This window comes from Ranitomeya imitator, chromosome 1 (assembly GCF_032444005.1).
Source record: "Ranitomeya imitator isolate aRanImi1 chromosome 1, aRanImi1.pri, whole genome shotgun sequence".
Classification (NCBI taxonomy): Eukaryota; Metazoa; Chordata; class Amphibia; order Anura; family Dendrobatidae; genus Ranitomeya; species Ranitomeya imitator.
The window spans coordinates 3,232,712-3,256,181 of NC_091282.1; the positions used below are offsets into that span (position 1 = coordinate 3,232,712).

General features: G+C 49.2%; 1 protein-coding gene across 3 annotated transcripts in view; it reads right to left on the reverse strand.

Moving 5' to 3' along the window:
• The window catches only part of NPR2 (natriuretic peptide receptor 2), a 422,222-nt gene that overhangs the window by 70,848 nt on the left and 327,904 nt on the right, over positions 1-23,470 (reverse strand). For 2 of the 3 annotated variants that reach the window (XM_069745468.1, XM_069745472.1), the window contains 6 exons: positions 17,231-17,335; positions 12,572-12,643; positions 8,838-8,997; positions 6,609-6,764; positions 3,489-3,657; positions 3,263-3,409 (listed from right to left, as the gene is read on the reverse strand). In XM_069745468.1, coding sequence (XP_069601569.1) covers positions 3,263-3,409; positions 3,489-3,657; positions 6,609-6,764; positions 8,838-8,997; positions 12,572-12,643; positions 17,231-17,335 — 809 coding nt within the window. The remainder of the gene's footprint in view (positions 1-3,262; positions 3,410-3,488; positions 3,658-6,608; positions 6,765-8,837; positions 8,998-12,571; positions 12,644-17,230; positions 17,336-23,470) is intronic. The other variant, XM_069745463.1, reaches the window with a different exon arrangement.

A 23,470-nucleotide genomic window follows, 5' to 3' on the forward strand; every position in this document is an offset into this window, starting at 1 on the left:
TGGGGTGGCATGGAGCATTGTTGGTCACATGGGGTGGCATGGTGCATTGTTGGTCACATGGGGTGGCATGGTGCATTGTTGGTCACATGGGGTGGCATGGAGCATTGTTGGTCACATGGGGTGGCATGGAGCATTGTTGGTCACAGGGGTGGCATGGTGCATTGTTGGTCACAGGGGTGGCATGGTGCATTGTTGGTCACAGGGGTGGCATGGAGCATTGTTGGTCACATGGGGTGGCATGGAGCATTGTTGGTCACATGGGGTGGCATGGTGCATTGTTGGTCACATGGGGTGGCATGGAGCATTGTTGGTCACATGGGGTGGCATGGAGCATTGTTGGTCACATGGGGTGGCATGGAGCATTGTTGGTCACAGGGGTGGCATGGTGCATTGTTGGTCACAGGGGTGGCATGGTGCATTGTTGGTCACATGGGGTGGCATGGTGCATTGTTGGTCACATGGGGTGGCATGGTGCATTGTTGGTCACATGGGGTGGCATGGTGCATTGTTGGTCACAGGGGTGGCATGGTGCATTGTTGGTCACATGGGGTGGCATGGAGCATTGTTGGTCACATGGGGTGGCATGGTGCATTGTTGGTCACATGGGGTGGCATGGTGCATTGTTGGTCACATGGGGTGGCATGGAGCATTGTTGGTCACATGGGGTGGCATGGTGCATTGTTGGTCACATGGGGTGGCATGGTGCATTTTTGGTCACATGGGGTGGCATGGAGCATTGTTGTTCACATGGGGTGGCATGGAGCATTGTTGGTCACATGGGGTGGCATGGAGCATTGTTGGTCACAGGGGTGGCATGGTGCATTGTTGGTCACAGGGGTGGCATGGTGCATTGTTGGTCACAGGGGTGGCATGGTGCATTGTTGGTCACAGGGGTGGCATGGAGCATTGTTGGTCACAGGGGTGGCATGGTGCATTGTTGGTCACAGGGGTGGCATGGTGCATTGTTGGTCACAGGGGTGGCATGGAGCATTGTTGGTCACATGGGGTGGCATGGTGCATTGTTGGTCACATGGGGTGGCATGGAGCATTGTTGGTCACATGGGGTGGCATGGAGCATTGTTGGTCACAGGGGTGGCATGGTGCATTGTTGGTCACAGGGGTGGCATGGTGCATTGTTGGTCACAGGGGTGGCATGGTGCATTGTTGGTCACAGGGGTGGCATGGAGCATTGTTGGTCACATGGGGTGGCATGGAGCATTGTTGGTCACATGGGGTGGCATGGTGCATTGTTGGTCACATGGGGTGGCATGGAGCATTGTTGGTCACATGGGGTGGCATGGAGCATTGTTGGTCACATGGGGTGGCATGGAGCATTGTTGGTCACAGGGGTGGCATGGTGCATTGTTGGTCACAGGGGTGGCATGGTGCATTGTTGGTCACATGGGGTGGCATGGTGCATTGTTGGTCACATGGGGTGGCATGGTGCATTGTTGGTCACATGGGGTGGCATGGTGCATTGTTGGTCACAGGGGTGGCATGGTGCATTGTTGGTCACATGGGGTGGCATGGAGCATTGTTGGTCACATGGGGTGGCATGGTGCATTGTTGGTCACATGGGGTGGCATGGTGCATTGTTGGTCACATGGGGTGGCATGGTGCATTGTTGGTCACATGGGGTGGCATGGTGCATTTTTGGTCACATGGGGTGGCATGGAGCATTGTTGGTCACATGGGGTGGCATGGAGCATTGTTGGTCACATGGGGTGGCATGGAGCATTGTTGGTCACAGGGGTGGCATGGTGCATTGTTGGTCACAGGGGTGGCATGGTGCATTGTTGGTCACAGGGGTGGCATGGTGCATTGTTGGTCACAGGGGTGGCATGGTGCATTGTTGGTCACAGGGGTGGCATGGTGCATTGTTGGTCACAGGGGTGGCATGGTGCATTGTTGGTCACAGGGGTGGCATGGTGCATTGTTGGTCACAGGGGTGGCATGGTGCATTGTTGGTCACAGGGGTGGCATGGTGCATTGTTGGTCACAGGGGTGGCATGGAGCATTGTTGGTCACAGGGGTGGCATGGTGCATTGTTGGTCACAGGGGTGGCATGGTGCATTGTTGGTCACAGGGGTGGCATGGAGCATTGTTGGTCACATGGGGTGGCATGGTGCATTGTTGGTCACATGGGGTGGCATGGAGCATTGTTGGTCACATGGGGTGGCATGGAGCATTGTTGGTCACAGGGGTGGCATGGTGCATTGTTGGTCACAGGGGTGGCATGGTGCATTGTTGGTCACAGGGGTGGCATGGTGCATTGTTGGTCACAGGGGTGGCATGGAGCATTGTTGGTCACATGGGGTGGCATGGAGCATTGTTGGTCACATGGGGTGGCATGGTGCATTGTTGGTCACATGGGGTGGCATGGAGCATTGTTGGTCACATGGGGTGGCATGGAGCATTGTTGGTCACATGGGGTGGCATGGAGCATTGTTGGTCACAGGGGTGGCATGGTGCATTGTTGGTCACAGGGGTGGCATGGTGCATTGTTGGTCACATGGGGTGGCATGGTGCATTGTTGGTCACATGGGGTGGCATGGTGCATTGTTGGTCACATGGGGTGGCATGGTGCATTGTTGGTCACAGGGGTGGCATGGTGCATTGTTGGTCACATGGGGTGGCATGGAGCATTGTTGGTCACATGGGGTGGCATGGTGCATTGTTGGTCACATGGGGTGGCATGGTGCATTGTTGGTCACATGGGGTGGCATGGTGCATTGTTGGTCACATGGGGTGGCATGGTGCATTTTTGGTCACATGGGGTGGCATGGAGCATTGTTGGTCACATGGGGTGGCATGGAGCATTGTTGGTCACATGGGGTGGCATGGAGCATTGTTGGTCACAGGGGTGGCATGGTGCATTGTTGGTCACAGGGGTGGCATGGTGCATTGTTGGTCACAGGGGTGGCATGGTGCATTGTTGGTCACAGGGGTGGCATGGTGCATTGTTGGTCACAGGGGTGGCATGGTGCATTGTTGGTCACAGGGGTGGCATGGTGCATTGTTGGTCACAGGGGTGGCATGGTGCATTGTTGGTCACAGGGGTGGCATGGTGCATTGTTGGTCACAGGGGTGGCATGGTGCATTGTTGGTCACAGGGGTGGCATGGAGCATTGTTGGTCACAGGGGTGGCATGGTGCATTGTTGGTCACAGGGGTGGCATGGTGCATTGTTGGTCACAGGGGTGGCATGCAATGTTGGTCACTGCAGCCTGTTCTACCTCTTGCTCTAGCACCCTGTGACTCACTGCGGCAGGATCTGATAGAGCAGGTTTTCGGCTTTGCGCTTCTCCTCCAGGTACGCCTGTGTCCTCTCCTCCACCAGCTTCTCTAGGTTGTTTGCATATTGCTCCATGCGAGACAGTAAATTGTCCAGGATGCTGGTGGTGCCCTCCCTGTAACACATGGAAGCAGGAAGGTGTCATGGCCGCGGCGAGCACAGACCCACGTGGCCCACACCCAGCACCAGCTCACTTGTTGAATTTGCAGATATAGATCTTTATCTGGTTAAAGTCGGGTCTCTCCAGGGGGTCCTCTGCCCAGCACCTCTCCATCAGGGTCCCCAGCTCCTGACTGTGGCAGCTACTGTCTACTGAGGGCCGAAAGTATGGCCGCTGCCCATTCCTCACCTTCTGGACGATTTCTGAAAGGAAGCACAGTGCACGTGGTACACGGTTCTGCAGTTCATGCAAGGCTCTGCACGTCATACAGCTCTGCACGTCACACACAGCTCTGCACGTCATAAGCTCTGCACGTCATACACATACATGGCTCTGCACGTCATACACGGCTCTGCACGTTATACAGCTCTGCACGTCACACACAGCTCTGCACATCATACAGCTCTGCACGACATACACATACATGGCTCTGCACTTCATACAGCTCTGCACGACATACACATACACGGCTCTGCACTTCATACACGGCTCTGCACGTTATACAGCTCTGCACGTCACACACAGCTCTGCACGACATACACATACACGGCTCTGCACATCATACACGGCTCTGCACATCATACAGCTCTGCACGACATACACATACATGGCTCTGCACATCATACACGGCTCTGCACGTTATACAGCTCTGCACGACATACACATACATGGCTCTGCACATCATACACGGCTCTGCACGTTATACAGCTCTGCACGACATACACATACATGGCTCTGCACATCATACACGGCTCTGCACGTTATACAGCTCTGCACGACATACACATACACGGCTCTGCACTTCATACACGGCTCTGCACATTATACAGCTCTGCACGACATACACATACACGGCTCTGCACATCATACACGGCTCTGCACGTTATACAGCTCTGCACGACATACACATACACGGCTCTGCACTTCATACACGGCTCTGCACGTTATACAGCTCTGCACGTCACACACAGCTCTGCACGTCATACACATACATGGCTCTGCACGTCATACACGGCTCTGCACGTCATACACATACATGGCTCTGCACGTCACACACAGCTCTGCACGTCATACACATACATGGCTCTGCACGTCATACACGGCTCTGCACGTTATACAGCTCTGCACGTCACACACAGCTCTGCACATCATACAGCTCTGCACGACATACACATACATGGCTCTGCACATCATACACGGCTCTGCACGTTATACAGCTCTGCACGACATACATACACATGGCTCTGCACATCATACACGGCTCTGCACGTTATACAGCTCTGCACGACATACACGGCTCTGCACTTCATACACGGCTCTGCACGTTATACAGCTCTGCACGACATACACGGCTCTGCACATTATACAGCTCTGCACGACACACACAGCTCTGCACGACATACACATACACGGCTCTGCACATCATACACGGCTCTGCACATCATACAGCTCTGCACGACATACACATACATGGCTCTGCATATCATACACGGCTCTGCACGTTATACAGCTCTGCACGTCACACACAGCTCTGCACGTTATACAGCTCTGCACGACATACACATACACATGGCTCTGCATATCATACACGGCTCTGCACATCATACAGCTCTGCACGACATACACATACATGGCTCTGCACGTCACACACGGCTCTGCACATCATACAGCTCTGCACGACATACACATACATGGCTCTGCACGTCACACACGGTTCTGCACATCATACAGCTCTGCACGTCATACACGGCACTGCACGTTATACAGCTCTGCACATCACACACGGCTTTGCACATCATACAGCTCTGCACGACATACACATACATGGCTCTGCACATCATACACGGCTCTGCATGTAATACAGCTCTAGCACGTCATACACGGTTCTGCACATCACACAGCTCTGCACATCTTACAGCTCTGCACATAATACATGGCTTTGTACATCATACAGCTCTACACGTCATACATGGCTCTGCACATCATAAGCTCTGCACGACATACACATACAGGGCTCTGCACGTCATACAGCTCTGCATGCATACACGGCTCTGCATGTCATACAGGGCTCTGCACGTCATACAGCTCTGCACGTCATACACGGCTCTGCATGTCATACAGGGCTCTGCACGTCATACAGCTCTGCACATCATACACGGCTCTGCATGTCATACAGGGCGCTGCACGTCATACAGCTCTGCACGTCATACACGGCTCTGCACATCATACACGGCTCTGCACGTCATACACGGTTCTGCACGTCATACAGCTCTGCAGGTCATACAGCTCTTCAGGTCATACACGGCTCTGCACGTCATACACGGCTCTGCAGGTCATACAGGGCGCTGCACGTCATACACGGCTCTGCATGTCATACAGGGCTCTGCATGTCATACAGGGCTCTGCACGTCATACAGCTCTGCACGTCATACACGGCTCTGCATGTCATACAGGGCGCTGCACGTCATACAGCTCTGCACGTCATACACGGCTCTGCATGTCATACAGGGCGCTGCACGTCATACAGCTCTGCACGTCATACACGGCTCTGCATGTCATACAGGGCTCTGCACGTCATACAGCTCTGCACGTCATACACGGCTCTGCATGTCATACAGGGCGCTGCACGTCATACAGCTCTGCACGTCATACACGGCTCTGCATGTCATACAGGGCGCTGCACGTCATACAGCTCTGCATGTCATACACGGCTCTGCACATCATACACGGCTCTGCACGTCATACAGGGCTCTGCACGTCATACAGCTCTGCACGTCATACACGGTTCTGCACGTCATACAGCTCTGCAGGTCATACAGCTCTTCAGGTCATACACGGCTCTGCACGTCATACACGGCTCTGCAGGTCATACAGGGCGCTGCACGTCATACAGCTCTGCATGTCATACACGGCTCTGCACATCATACACGGCTCTGCACGTCATACACGGTTCTGCACGTCATACAGCTCTGCAGGTCATACAGCTCTTCAGGTCATACACGGCTCTGCAGGTCATACAGCTCTGCACACCATATTCTGGCCCATTTCCAGCCTTTGTAGCTTTCTTCCAAGCCCTAATATGTGGCCCCCCTGACCTTAACCTGACCTCTATCCGACCCTTGGACCCCTGACACAGTGGGTCACATGACGTTACCTTTAGGGCTGAGGTCCATGCCCTGGATGCAAAACGCCCCGTTTCTCAGCGCAATCTCCTGCAGTATGATTGCAAAACTGTAGACATCGCCCTTCTGCGTGCCCTGAGGTGGAGGTCGTCCCATGCGCAGCAGCTCGGGGGCCGTCCACAGCTTCTCTACAGACCAATCACAGGACTTGTCAGCACCACGAAACAAGATGTCGGGGGGTCCCAGAGAAACGAGGGGAATACACATACCGAGTCCCCACACTGTCCTCTCTGCTACATTGTTACTGAGTCCCAACACTGTCCTCTCTGCTACATTGTTACTGAGTCCCCACACTGTCCTCTCTGCTACATTGTTACTGAGTCCCAACACTGTCCTCTCTGCTACATTGTTACTGAGTCCCCACACTGTCCTCTCTGCTACATTGTTACTGAGTCCCAACACTGTCCTCTCTGCTACATTGTTACTGAGTCCCCACACTGTCCTCTCTGCTACATTATTACCGAGTGTCACGATATTGTATGAAATATCATATAAGTTTAGTTTCTCTGCCAGCACATATAGGGTGGGCGTTGACCCCACCTACACTCTGTGTTTAGCTTGCCTTGTCAATGTATGTGGGGAAGTTTTATTGAAGAAAGGTATTTACGACTGGCATAGCTGCAGTGGAAAGTTACTAGCTAAAACCGGTCTGATTCCCTTCTGTAAATGCAAGAAGTCCTTTGTTCCATTCTTGTAAGATATTGGGCTAACGATTTAGGCTAGAAAATGGGAAAATACATATTCTTTACGTCCATCGGCGGATCGGTCAACCGCTGTAAACATGAGCTTCAAACTCCATCAGGTAAAAAAATAGAGATTTCTCTGTAATTATGCATCACAAATAGGACATATTTGATCTCATTAGAATGCCAATGTTAATACGAGATGAATGCTGGGTTTGTTATGACTATGACATGTTCTGTAGCGGAGTTACAGGCATTAGACAAATTTAGGTTAAATTTTGTTAAACTGAAGAGGTAGGAGGGTCTGGAAAAACCAGCCCTTTCTGTGATGTCATCAGGTTGAGCTATAAGTCTGTCTGTCTGCTGGAGCCTATGTGAGTCTGTCTTGAAGAGCTGTTCCTAACCAGCGTCCTCATGCCCTGGGACATTTGGGGAGCTCCGCCTACCAGCATGGTTTTGCCTTATATGAACTGAGAACATGTGAGTTGTACCTTTTCTTATTTAATCCCTGTTTATTTTATAATTTACCTTGTACATATTTCAATTGTCTCATATTGTAACATCTTTATATAACCGTTTATAAACACTGCCTGAAACCTTTGACGGAGTATAATATTTAATACTAGATTCGTTCTTCCTGTTCTAAAACGTACCCTAAGTCTTCTGAAGGTAATTACGCTACTGTTTTGGGTTAGCTTCGGACCCGTTTAATGGAAACTGGTGGCAGCATACATTTGTACAGTGCCTTTGGGTGTCGTTGTAGCGACTGCGGCGTTATTATTATTATTATTATTATTATAAATTTTTATAGCGCCATTTATTCCATGGCGCTTTACATGTGAATACGGGGCAAATATAGACAAATACATTAAACATGAGCAGATAACAAGGCACACGAGTACATAAGGAGGGAGGACCCTGCCCGCGAGGGCTCACAGTCTGCAGGGGGTGGGTGAGGATACACTAGGAGAGGGAAGGCGTTGATAATTATTGTTCCTGCCTGAGTGGGAGTAGTCAATTGCGTCGCTGCAGCGTGCCCAATAGCCAGTACATAGCAGGCAGCCTTTCTGGCGACTAATTACCCAAGGTGCAGTACCTAATCTGACCTGAGAGTAAAGGGGGGCGCCAGAGAGCTGCAAGTTTCAAGTGGAACTGTAAGCGGGATATACATAAATCCCTGCAGTTCGTGGTATATTGGAGAGCAGTGGGATACCTAAAATAAGCCCCTGCTGTAAACTAAGAGGTCAATAGCCTTGTGTGTGTTTTTCATCACATTGTGGAGTGGAGGGATAACTAAGATAAGCCCCCCTGCACATGTGATAGCCGTCTGTTGGCCTAAAGTCACCCCGACCCGTGACGTGGGGGTGACGGTCACGGTGTGAATCGTGACACCGAGTCCCCACATTGTCCTCTCTGCTACATTGTTACCAAAGCCCCACATTGTCCTTTCTGCTACATTGTTACCAAGGCCCCAGGGATGTGAGGTTCAAATAAACAGAAGGGGACATTCACACCCACTGGCATACAAGGCATAGACATCATTGGCGTCACAGGTGGAGCGAAAGCTGGCCAGCCCATAGTCCGTGATCTTCAGCACAAAGCGGCTGTCCACCACGCAGTTAGAGGACTTCAGGTTTCCATGACATCCGATGATGCTGCGCTGAAGGAAGCACATCCCCTGCAAGAGAAAACAGGAAATCTCACAAACAGGAAATCATAACGTGCGTATATGGGAAATATGATTAGATTAGGATTAGATATTACATCGGAGGGTGATCAATGAGTGGAACAGGAGGCCACGAGAGGTGGTGAGTTCTCATTCAATGGGAGTCTTCACACACAGGCTGGACAGACATCTGTCTGAGATGGTTTCGTGAATCCTATGAGCAGGGGCTTGGACACGAGGACCCAGGAGGTCCCTTCCAACTCTACCATTCTATGATTCTACAATGGCTGTCCATGTGGTCAGGAGAGATATATGTTATATGAATGTCTAGGATGTCAGGACTAGAGATAGGCAAACCCAAACAGTAACGCAGGACTAGAGATGGGCGAACCCAAACAGTAACATAGGACTAGAGATGGGCGAACCCAAACAGTAACGTAGGACTAGAGACGGGCGAACCCAAACAGTATCGTAGGACTAGAGATGGACGAACCCAAACAGTAACGTAGGACTAGAGATGGGCGAACCCAAACAGTAACGTAGGACTAGAGATGGGCGAACCCAAACAGTAACGTAGGACTAGAGATGGGCGAACCCAAACAGTAACGTAGGACTAGAGATGGGCAAACCCAAACAGTAACGTAGGACTAGAGATGCGCGAACCCAAACAGTAACATAGGACTAGAGATGGGCGAACCCAAACAGTAACGTAGGACTAGAGATGGGCGAACCCAAACAGTAACGTAGGACTAGAGATGGACGAACCCAAACAGGTAGGACTAGAGATGGGCGAACCCAAACAGTAACGTAGGACTAGAGACGGGCGAACCCAAACAGGTAGGACTAGAGATGGGCGAACCCAAACAGTAACGTAGGACTAGAGACGGGCGAACCCAAACAGTAACGTAGGACTAGAGATGGACGAACCCAAACAGGTAGGACTAGAGATGGGCGAACCCAAACAGTAACGTTCGGCGTCCGTACCGAACACCTACTTCACCATGAAGTCTATGCTTCTGTTCAGGTTCGGCTGACACCGGGTGTTTGTCACATGCATGGTAACGCGGCACACACCGCTTCTGATCAGTGGTGAAACCATCCCCGCCGGTCAGAGAGCTGCGCCTCCCACGCTGTGAAAAGACAGCGAGCGCTCAGCTGTGATCGGAGGTATAAACTTTACCTCCGGTCACTGGTATCAGCTGATGTGAATCCTGATCCCATCATCCGGCACTTGCCGCTGCTAATGACAGTGAGAGCAGGAGCGGATGGCGGAGTATTCATTCACCGATCCTGCGCTGTAAATAAATAATGTAGAAAAAACTCGGTGTGGGTTCTCCCGCATTTTTGCTAACCAGCCAAACAAAACTCACAGCTGAGGCCTGCAACCCTGAGCTGTCAGCTTTAGCAAGGCTGGTTATAGAATAGAGGGCTCCCCATGCCGTATTTTTTAACTATTTAATAAAATCATTTAAAAAAAATGGAGTGGGGTCCCCCAATTTTTGATAACCAACCTTGCTAAAGCTCACAGCTGGGGCTGGTATTCTCAGGCTGGTAAGGAGCCATTGACATTGACCACCCCCCATCCTAAAAACAGCAGCTGCCCAGAAAAAGTGCATCTATTAGATGCCCTAATTCTGGAGAATTGCCCGACTCTTTCCACTTGTCCTGTAGCGGTGGCAAGTGGGGTTCAAATTTGTGGGGTTGATGTCACCTTTGTATTGTCAGGTGACATCAAGCCCACGGCTTAGTAATGAAGACCCCTATCCATTACTAATCCTATAGTTACATGGTAAATAAACACAGGCAGAATAAAGTCCCGGCTGAGAACCACTGGGGAATGAGCTGCTGGAGCGCAGCCTCAGTGACTAGCGGTGACATAATCGAGGTTACCTCCGCTCACTGAGGCTGGGTTCACAGTCTGGCTGAACTGCCGTGACCTCGGTGAGATCCCCGCTAGCACCGCATTCTCACCAGATGGTTGTTACCGACATCTGGTGAGAATTGCATGTCAATGGCACCTTTACAAATTCGTAGATTTCCTCAGAACGTTGGTGATTTGTTCAACATTTATTTTACCTGCTGCATGTTCCTCCCGGCTAGATGGACACTCAGTGTAGATATATTTTTCCTGTCCACCTGGACACTCACTGTATTCTCACTCACTGAACATTAAACGTGTCATAGATATATTGGTAAAATCCGTAAAGTCATCTCTTAAGAAAGGACGTGTCACCCTATCGTTGAACAATAAAGCATGGCTACATTATAACTTGGGAAAGGAACAAGAGCTCGAACTCTAAGAACACTACACTTGACACTTATTCACCTATGACCTCCTGCTGGGAACAGGTAATTAAAGTGGGTTATCTAATGAAGAGCAGACATAAAATCTGGGCTCAGTGGCTACAAGAGACTGCGGTGCGACTTTATCTGCCTGGGGAAATGTTTCCTATCTTCAAAGCCACATTTGGCCAAGAATATCAGACACTAGGACACCGAAGTCAGTTATGAACATTGTAGGTCCTCTAGTTATGGAAGACCTATTTTTTTGTGTTCTGGTGAAGTGGTGAGCAAAACACATTTACTTACATCATTGGACGGTCTGCGCATCAGCTTCAAATAAATATCGAACAGATGGATAATAATGCATGCCATGTTTCCTATCTATGGAAAGCTAAAATCACAACAGGAAATATGGCATTAATATCTCCCGCCTGGAAACTTAAAGTGGGGAGATATCCTGAAAATCGGGGAACCTATACATTTGAGACATAGCCGAATCCCAATGACCAGCCCCAATCGCAGGTCAACAAGGGAGGTATGTGGGCATGACTTATCTGAAAAATACAGATTTTGAATTATAATCATTATCAGACCATGAAGACAAAAGTTCGCTGGAGTTTTGTACCATTTTGTAAAATAAGTGCTTCCCTGCGCTAAGATCTGCGCCATTTCTGTGACATCAGGTTTAGTGAGTTTCTTTCATTATTCCTTTTTCTTTTATGTAATTGTATACACTGTATTGTTTTGTCCCATTTTGTGTCTTCTTATATATATATTTTATAAACACTGCCTACCTTCCTTTATTAAATATAAAACTAAATGGCCCTGCTCCTTTTGTTCTGTAAACCGCATCCCTGAAGCCATACGCTAATTGTAACGGGCGTCCAATCAGCCTGTACAAAAGAGGGGGCAGCTAGGTTTCTTGGGATTTGCGGAGCTGGCAGTGACTGTACCAGGTATATACATATATTCCATGAGCTGGTAACAGAGGTGTATACACCGTACGCTCACTGTGAGTTCCCCAATAACCGGCCTAGTGGTGGAAGCAGCCGTGACCTAGCACATCACTCCTCGACTGGGTTCCCCAACAATGTGCATATAGCTCTCCTAAATACCAGGACAATCACTATGTAAAGCGCTGTGGAGGTATTGGTGCCAGAGTAAAATAAATAATTAAATACGTGTCCTTCTTTCTCCTGACCATTTCCAGGCAGGTCATTACTGGTTGCAGCACAGCAGGGGTTAACCGTGACATCATGACGTGCTCATGATGCTGTATGATGGCGCAGAGGTCTCCTCTCACCTTCACAATGTCATTGATGAGCGAGTTACGGAACATCCAGTCCAGGTTGATGCTGTCATTCTCCAAAATATCCTACAAGTAAAAGGGAAACATTGTTGTTCTGGGACCAATTCCCCATATTCTGGGTCATGCAAGGTTCCTCCTGCACAAGTCCATTGTCCTCCCCTCTGTGTCTCCCCACATCTTCTCATCTCCATGTCTGCCACATTATCTTCCCACCTCCGTATCAGACCCACCATCTCCTGAGCTCTGTATCAGACCCACCATCTTCTAATCTCAGTATCAGACCCACCATCTTTTTACCTCTGTATCAAACCCTCCAACTTCTCACCTCTGTATCTGCCCCATTATCTTCTCACCTCCATATTTGCCCCACCATCTTCTCACCTCTGTATCTGCCCCACCATCTTCTAACCTCTGTATCAGACCCACCATCTTCTCACCTCCATATCTGCCCCACCATCTTCTCACCTCAGTATCAGACCCACCATCTCACCTCTGTATCAGACCCACCATCTTCTCACCTCTGTATCTGCCCCAGTATCTTGCCACCTCTGTATCTGCCACATTATCTTCTCACCTCCATACCAGACGCACCATCTTCTGATCTCAGTATCAGATCTACCATCTTCTCACCTCTGTATCTGCCCCATTATCTTCTCACCTCTGTATCAGACCCTCCATCTTCTCACCTCTGTATCAAACCCTCCATCTTCTCACCTCTGTATCTGCCCCATTATCTTCTCACCTCCATATCTGCCCCACCGTCTTCTCACCTCCATATCTGCCCCACCATCTTCTCACCTCCATATCTGCCCTACCATCTTCTAACCTCTGTATCAGACCCACCATCTTCTCACCTCTGTATCTGCCACATTATCTTGCCACCTCTGTATCTGCCACATTATCTTGCCACCTCTGTATCTGCCACATTATCTTCTAACCTTTGTATCTGCCCCACCATCTTCTCACCTCCGTTTCAGACCCTCCATCTTCTCACCTCCGTATCAGACCCACCATCTTCTAATCTCAGTAAGAGATCCACCATCTTCTCAGCTCTGCATCAGACCCACCATCTTCTCAGCTCTGCATCAGACCCACCATCTTCTAACCTCTGTATCAGACCCTCCATCTTCTCACCTCTGTATCTTCCCTATTATCTTCAAACCTTTGCATTTGCCCCACCATCTTCTCACCTCCGCATCAGACCTATCATCTTCTCACCTCCGTATCTGCCCCATTATCTTCTCACCTTTCTATCTGCCCCACCATCTTCTCACCTCCGTTTCAGACCCACCTTCTTCTCACCTCCGTATCTGCCCCATTAACTTGCCACCTCTGTATCTGCCACATTATCTTGCCACCTCTGTATCTGCCACATTATCTTCTAACCTTTGTATCTGCCCCACCATCTTCTCACCTCCGTTTCAGACCCTCCATCTTCTCACCTCCGTATCAGACCCACCATCTTCTAATCTCAGTAAGAGATCCACCATCTTCTCAGCTCTGCATCAGACCCACCATCTTCTCAGCTCTGCATCAGACCCTCCATCTTCTAACCTCTGTATCAGACCCTCCATCTTCTCACCTCTGTATCTTCCCTATTATCTTCAAACCTTTGCATTTGCCCCACCATCTTCTCACCTCCGCATCAGACCTATCATCTTCTCACCTCCGTATCTGCCCCATTATCTTCTCACCTTTCTATCTGCCCCACCATCTTCTCACCTCCGTTTCAGACCCACCTTCGTCTCACCTCCGTATCTGCCCCATTAACTTGCCACCTCTGTATCTGCCACATTATCTTCTCACTTCTGTATCAGCCCCATTATCTTCTAACCTTTGATCTTCCCCACCATCTTCTCACCTGTTTTAGACCCACCATCTTCTCACCTCCGTATCTGCCCAATTATCTTCTCACCTTTCTATCTGCCCCACCATCTTCTCACCTCCGTTTCAGACCCACCTTCTTCTCACCTCCGTATCTGCCCCATTATCTTCTCACCTTTCTATCTGCCCCACCATCTTCTCACCTCCGTATCTGCCCCATTATCTTGCCACCTCTGTATCTGCCACATTATCTTCTCACTTCTGTATCAGCCCCATTATCTTCTAACCTTTGATCTTCCCCACCATCTTCTCACCTGTTTTAGACCCACCATCTTCTCACCTCCGTATCTGCCCAATTATCTTCTCAGCTTTGTATCTGCCCCGCCATCTTGTCACCTCCATATCAGACCCTCCATCTTCTTACCTCCTTATTAGACCCATCATCATCTCACCTCCGTATCTGCCTCACCATCTTCTAATCTCAGTAGCAGATCCACCATCTTCTCAGCTCTGCATCAGACCCACCAGCTTCTAACCTCTGTATCTGCCACATCATCTTCTAACCTTTGTATTTGCCCCACCATCTTCTCACCTCCGTATCTGCCCCATTATCTTCTCACCTCCGTATCTGCCCCATTATCTTCTCACCTTTGTATCTGCCCCATTATCTTCTAACCTTGGTATCTTCCCCACCATCTTCTCACCTGTTTCAGACCCACCATATTTTCACCTCCGTATCTGCCCCATTATCTTCTCACCTCCGTATCTGCCCCACCATCTTGTCACCTCCGTATCTGCCCCACCATCTTGTCACCTCCGTATCTGCCCCACCATCTTGTCACCTCCATATCTGCCCCATTATCTTTTCACCTCTGTATCAAACCCACCATCTTGTTACCTCTGTATATCTTCTATACTCTCCTTCCTATCCGCTGTGTTCCCACATATACACACATGGTCAATATTGTTGGTCCCCCGGTTTAATGACAGGAAAAACAACAAAGGTCACATAAATAACTTCAATCTGACAAAAGTAATAATAAATAAAAGATCTACGAAAATGAAAGTCAGACATTGCTTTTCAAACATGCTTCCACAGAATTAAAAAAATAAATAAAACTCATGAAATCGGCCTGGACAGAAATGATGGTACCCTTAACTTAATACACTGCTCAAAAAAATAAAGGGAACACTTAAACACTAGAATATAACTCCAAGTAACTCAAACTTCTGTGAAATCACACCGTCCACTTAGGAAGCAACACTGATTGACAATCACTTTCACATGCTGTTGTACAAATGGAATAGACAACAGATGGAAATTATTGGCAATTATCAAGACACCCTCAATAAAGGAGTGGTTCTGCAGGTGGGCACCACAGACCACATCCCAGGACCAATGCTTTCTGGCTGATGTTTTGGTCACTTTTGAATGTTGGCTGTGCTTTCACACTCGTGGTAGCATGAGCCGGACTCTACAACCCACACAAGTGACTCAGGTAGTGCAGCTCATCCAGGATGGCACATCAATGTGAGCTGTGGCAAGAAGGTTTGCTGTGTCTGTCAGCGTAGTGTCCAGAGGCTGGAGGTGCTACCAGGAGACATGGAAGGGGGCCGTAGGAGGGAAACAACCCAGCAGCAGGACCGCTACCTCCGCCTTTGTGCAAGGAGGAACAGGAGGAGCACTGCCAGAGCCCTACAAAATGACCTCCAGCAGGCCACAAATGTGTATATGTTTGCACAAATGGTTAGAAACCGACTCCATGAGGATGGTCTCAGTGCCCGACGTCCACAGATGGGGGTTGTGCTCACAGCCCAACACCGTGCACGACGCTTGGCATTTCCCACAGAACACAAGGATTGGCAAATTCGACACTGGCGCCCTGTGCTCTTCACACTGAGCACATGTGACAAACATGACAGAGTCTGGAGACGCCGTGGAGAGCAATCTGCTGCTGCAACATCCTTCATCATGACTGGTTTGGCAGTGGGTCAGTAATAGTGATGAGCGAGTGTACTCGTTGCTCGGGTTTTCCAGAGCACGCTCCGGTGACCTCCGAGTATTTATATCTGCTCGGAGATTAAGTTTTCATCGAGGCAGCTGAATGATTTACAGCTACTAGCCTGCCTGATTACATTTGGAGATTCCCTAACAACCAGGCAACGCCCACATGTACTCAGCCTGGCTACAAGCTGTAAATCATTCAGCTGCCGTGATGAAAACTAAATCTCCGAGCACCAACAAATACTCAGAGGACACCCGAGCAACGACTACACTCGCTCACTAGTCAGTAATGGTGTGGGGTGGCATTTCTTTGGGGGCCGCACAGCCCTCCATGTGCTCGCCAGATGTAGCCTGACTGCCATTAGGTACCGAGATGAGATCCTCAGACCCCTTGTGAGACCTGTGATGCTAGTTAGTGGACACACCGCGATCTAACATGTCCCCTTTATCACATTATTTTCAGGGGTCCCATCATTTCTGTTCAGGACGATTTCATGAGCTTTATTGTTTTTATTCTGTGGAAGCATGGTGGAAAAACAATGTCTGACCTTCATTTTCATGGATCTTTTATTTATTATTACTTTTGTCAGATTTCAGTTATTTCTGTGACTATTGTGGGTTTTCTTTAATTAAACGAGGGGGACCATCAATTCTGACCACGTGTGTAAGATCAACTTTATATCTGTGTTCCTGGCGGAGTCATTGTACAGGACCTCCGTCTGCGGTGGTGTCATCGGCCCCATGGCCCCTCACTCCTCTGCGTCCTGTATGTTATCCTTCCTATAATTACATGGAAAGCGGTGACCTCGCTACACAAAGAATACCTGCAAACTGCCCCGGGGGCAATACTCCGTCACAATGCAGATGTTAGGGGCATCGATGCAGGCGCCGAGGAACCGCGTCAGATGATTGAACTGCACATCCCTCATCTGTAGAGAAGAAAACAGATAATAATGAGCCGGGCTGAGGACGGGCGACGCCGGAGAACAATGTGTACAATGGACCGTCTCCATGTGTACGATAGATAGATAATAATGAGCCGGGCTGAGGACGGGCGACGCCGGAGAACAATGTGTACAGTGGACCGTCTCCATGTGTACGATAGATAGATAATAGATAATAATGAGCCGGGCTGAGGACGGGCGACACCGGAGAACAATGTGTACAATGGACCGTCTCCATGTGTACGATAGATAGATAATAGATAATAATGAGCCGGGCTGAGGACGGGCGACGCCGGAGAACAATGTGTACAGTGGACGGTCTCCATGTGTACGATAGATAGATAATAGATAATAATGAGCCGGGCTGAGGACGGGCGACACCGGAGAACAATGTGTACAATGGACCGTCTCCATGTGTACGATAGATAGATAATAGATAATAATGAGCCGGGCTGAGGACGGGCGACACCGGAGAACAATGTGTACAGTGGACGGTCTCCATGTGTACGATAGATAGATAATAGATAATAATGAGTCGGGCTGAGGACGGGCGACGCCGGAGAACAATGTGTACAGTGGACGGTCTCCATGTGTACGATAGATAGATAGATAATAGATAATAATGAGCCGGGCTGAGGACGGGCGACGCCGGAGAACAATGTGTACAGTGGACCGTCTCCATGTGTACGATAGATAGATAATAATGAGCCGGGCTGAGGACGGGCGACGCCGGAGAACAATGTGTACAATGGACGGTCTCCATGTGTACGATAGATAGATAATAGATAATAATGAGCCGGGCTGAGGACGGGCGACACCGGAGAACAATGTGTACAGTGGACCGTCTCCATGTGTACGATAGATAGATAATAGATAATAATGAGCCGGGCTGAGGACGGGCGACGCCGGAGAACAATGTGTACAATGGACGGTCTCCATGTGTACGATAGATAGATAATAGATAATAATGAGCCGGGCTGAGGACGGGCGACGCCGGAGAACAATGTGTACAATGGACCGTCTCCATGTGTACGATAGATAGATAATAGATAATAATGAGCCGGACTGAGGACGGGCGACACCGGAGAACAATGTGTACAATGGACCATCTCCATGTGTAAGATATGTAGATAGATAATAGATAATAATGAGCCGGGCTGAGGACGGGCGACGCCGGAGAACAATGTGTACAGTGGACCGTCTCCATGTGTACGATAGATAGATAATAGATAATAATGAGCCGGGCTGAGGACGGGCGACACCGGAGAACAATGTGTACAGTGGACCGTCTCCATGTGTACGATAGATAGATAATAGATAATAATGAGCCGGGCTGAGGACGGGCGACGCCGGAGAACAATGTGTACAATGGACGGTCTCCATGTGTACGATAGATAGATAATAGATAATAATGAGCCGGGCTGAGGACGGGCGACGCCGGAGAACAATGTGTACAATGGACCGTCTCCATGTGTACGATAGATAGATAGATAGATAAATAATAGATAATAATGAGCCGGGCTGAGGACGGGCGACGCCGGAGAACAATGTGTACAATGGACCGTCTCCATGTGTACAATAGATAGATAATAGATAATAATGAGCCGGGCTGAGGACGGGCGACGCTGGAGAACAATGTGTACAATGGACCGTCTCCATGTGTACAATAGATAGATAATAGATAATAATGAGCCGGGCTGAGGACGGGCGACGCCGGAGAACAATGTGTACAATGGACCGTCTCCATGTGTATAATAGATAGATAGATAATAATGAGCCGGGCTGAGGACGGGCGACGCCGGAGAACAATGTGTACAATGGACCGTCTCCATGTGTACGATAGATAGATAATAGATAATAATGAGCCGGGCTGAGGACGGGCGACGCCGGAGAACAATGTGTACAATGGACCGTCTCCATGTGTACAATAGATAGATAATAGATAATAATGAGCCGGGCTGAGGACGGGCGACGCCGGAGAACAATGTGTACAATGGACCGTCTCCATGTGTACAATAGATAGATAATAGATAATAATGAGCCGGGCTGAGGACGGGCGACGCCGGAGAACAATGTGTACAATGGACCGTCTCCATGTGTACGATAGATAGATAATAGATAATAATGAGCCGGGCTGAGGACGGGCGACGCCGGAGAACAATGTGTACAGTGGACCGTCTCCATGTGTACGATAGATAGATAATAGATAATAATGAGCCGGGCTGAGGACGGGCGACGCCGGAGAACAATGTGTACAGTGGACCGTCTCCATGTGTACGATAGATAGATAATAGATAATAATGAGCCGGGCTGAGGACGGGCGACGCCGGAGAACAATGTGTACAATGGACCGTCTCCATGTGTACAATAGATAGATAATAGATAATAATGAGCCGGGCTGAGGACGGGCGACGCCGGAGAACAATGTGTACAATGGACGGTCCCCATGTGTACGATAGATAGATAATAGATAATAATGAGCCGGGCTGAGGACGGGCGACGCCGGAGAACAATGTGTACAATGGACCGTCTCCATGTGTACGATAGATAGATAATAGATAATAATGAGCCGGGCTGAGGACGGGCGACGCCGGAGAACAATGTGTACAATGGACCGTCTCCATGTGTACGATAGATAGATAATAGATAATAATGAGCCGGGCTGAGGACGGGCGACGCCGGAGAACAATGTGTACAATGGACCGTCTCCATGTGTACGATAGATAGATAATAGATAATAATGAGCCGGGCTGAGGACGGGCGACGCCGGAGAACAATGTGTACAATGGACGGTCTCCATGTGTACGATAGATAGATAATAGATAATAATGAGCCGGGCTGAGGACGGGCGACGCTGGAGAACAATGTGTACAGTGGACCGTCTCCATCTGTACGATAGATAGATAATAGATAATAATGAGCCGGGCTGAGGACGGGCGACGCCGGAGAACAATGTGTACAATGGACCGTCTCCATGTGTACGATAGATAGATAATAGATAATAATGAGCCGGGCTGAGGACGGGCGACGCCGGAGAACAATGTGTACAATGGACGGTCTCCATGTGTACGATAGATAGATAATAGATAGATAGATAATAATGAGCCGGGCTGAGGACGGGCGACGCCGGAGAACAATGTGTACAATGGACCGTCTCCATGTGTACGATAGATAGATAATAGATAATAATGAGCCGGGCTGAGGACGGGCGACGCCGGAGAACAATGTGTACAGTGGACCGTCTCCATCTGTACGATAGATAGATAATAGATAATAATGAGCCGGGCTGAGGACGGGCGACGCCGGAGAACAATGTGTACAATGGACCGTCTCCATGTGTACGATAGATAGATAATAGATAATAATGAGCCGGACTGAGGACGGGCGACGCCGGAGAACAATGTGTACAATGGACGGTCTCCATGTGTACGATAGATAGATAATAGATAGATAGATAATAATGAGCCGGGCTGAGGACGGGCGACGCCGGAGAACAATGTGTACAGTGGACGGTCTCCATGTGTACGATAGATAGATAATAGATAATAATGAGCCGGCCTGAGGACGGGCGACGCCGGAGAACAATGTGTACAGTGGACCGTCTCCATGTGTACGATAGATAGATAATAGATAATAATGAGCCGGGCTGAGGACGGGCGACGCTGGAGAACAATGTGTACAGTGGACCGTCTCCATGTGTACGATAGATAGATAATAGATAATAATGAGCCGGGCTGAGGACGGGCGACGCCGGAGAACAATGTGTACAATGGACGGTCTCCATGTGTGCGATAGATAGATAGATAATAGATAATAATGAGCCGGGCTGAGGACGGGCGACGCCGGAGAACAATGTGTACAATGGACCATCTCCATGTGTACGATAGATAGATAATAGATAATAATGAGCCGGGCTGAGGACAGGCGACGCCGGAGAACAATGTGTACAATGGACGGTCTCCATGTGTACGATAGATAGATAATAGATAATAATGAGCCGGGCTGAGGACGGGCGACGCTGGAGAACAATGTGTACAATGGACCGTCTCCATGTGTATAATAGATAGATAATAGATAATAATGAGCCGGGCTGAGGACGGGCGACGCTGGAGAACAATGTGTACAATGGACGGTCTCCATGTGTACGATAGATAGATAATAGATAATAATGAGCCGGGCTGAGGACGGGCGACGCTGGAGAACAATGTGTACAGTGGACCGTCTCCATGTGTACGATAGATAGATAATAGATAATAATGAGCCGGGCTGAGGACGGGCGACGCCGGAGAACAATGTGTACAATGGACGGTCCCCATGTGTACGATAGATAGATAATAGATAATAATGAGCCGGGCTGAGGACGGGCGACGCTGGAGAACAATGTGTACAATGGACCGTCTCCATGTGTACGATAGATAGATAATAGATAATAATGAGCCGGGCTGAGGACGGGCGACGCCGGAGAACAATGTGTACAATGGACGGTCTCCATGTGTACGATAGATAGATAATAGATAATAATGAGCCGGGCTGAGGACGGGCGACGCCGGAGAACAATGTGTACAATGGACGGTCTCCATGTGTACGATAGATAGATAATAGATAATAATGAGCCGGGCTGAGGACGGGCGACACCGGAGAACAATGTGTACAATGGACGGTCCCCATGTGTACGATAGATAGATAATAGATAATAATGAGCCGGGCTGAGGACGGGCGACGCTGGAGAACAATGTGTACAATGGACCGTCTCCATGTGTACGATAGATAGATAATAGATAATAATGAGCCGGGCTGAGGACGGGCGACACCGGAGAACAATGTGTACAATGGACCGTCTCCATGTGTACGATAGATAGATAATAGATGGATAGATAATAATGAGCCGGGCTGAGGACGGGCGACGCCGGAGAACAATGTGTACAATGGACCGTCTCCATGTGTATAATAGATAGATAGATAGATAATAATGAGCAGGGCTGAGGACGGGCGACGCTGGAGAACAATGTGTACAATGGACGGTCTCCATGTGTACGATAGATAGATAATAGATAGATAATAGTGAGCCGGGCTGAGGACGGGCGACGCCGGAGAACAATGTGTACAATGGACCGTCTCCATGTGTATAATAGATAGATAGATAGATAATAATGAGCAGGGCTGAGGACGGGCGACACCGGAGAACAATGTGTACAGTGGACGGTCTCCATGTGTACGATAGATAGATAATAGATAATAATGAGCCGGGCTGAGGACGGGCGACGCTGGAGAACAATGTGTACAGTGGACCGTCTCCATGTGTACGATAGATAATAGATAATAGATAATAATGAGCCGGGCTGAGGACGGGCGACGCCGGAGAACAATGTGTACAATGGACGGTCTCCATGTGTAAGATAGATAGATAGATAATAGATAATAATGAGCAGGGCTGAGGACGGGCGACGCTGGAGAACAATGTGTACAATGGACCGTCTCCATGTGTACGATAGATAGATAATAGATAGATAGATAATAATGAGCCGGGCTGAGGACGGGCGACGCCGGAGAACAATGTGTACAATGGACCGTCTCCATGTGTACGATAGATAGATAATAGATAGATAGATAATAATGAGCCGGGCTGAGGACGGGCGACACCGGAGAACAATGTGTACAGTGGACCGTCTCCATGTGTACGATAGATAGATAATAGATAATAATGAGCCGGGCTGAGGACGGGCGACGCTGGAGAACAATGTGTACAATGGACGGTCTCCATGTGTACGATAGATAGATAATAGATAATAATGAGCCGGGCTGAGGACGGGCGACGCTGGAGAACAATGTGTACAATGGACCGTCTCCATGTGTACGATAGATAGATAGATAATAGATAATAATGAGCCGGGCTGAGGACGGGCGACGCCGGAGAACAATGTGTACAATGGACCGTCTCCATGTGTACGATAGATAGATAGATAGATAATAATGAGCCGGGCTGAGGACGGGCGACGCTGGAGAACAATGTGTACAGTGGACCGTCTCCATGTGTACGATAGATAGATAATAGATAGATAGATAATAATGAGCCGGGCTGAGGACGGGCGACGCTGGAGAACAATGTGTACAATGGACCGT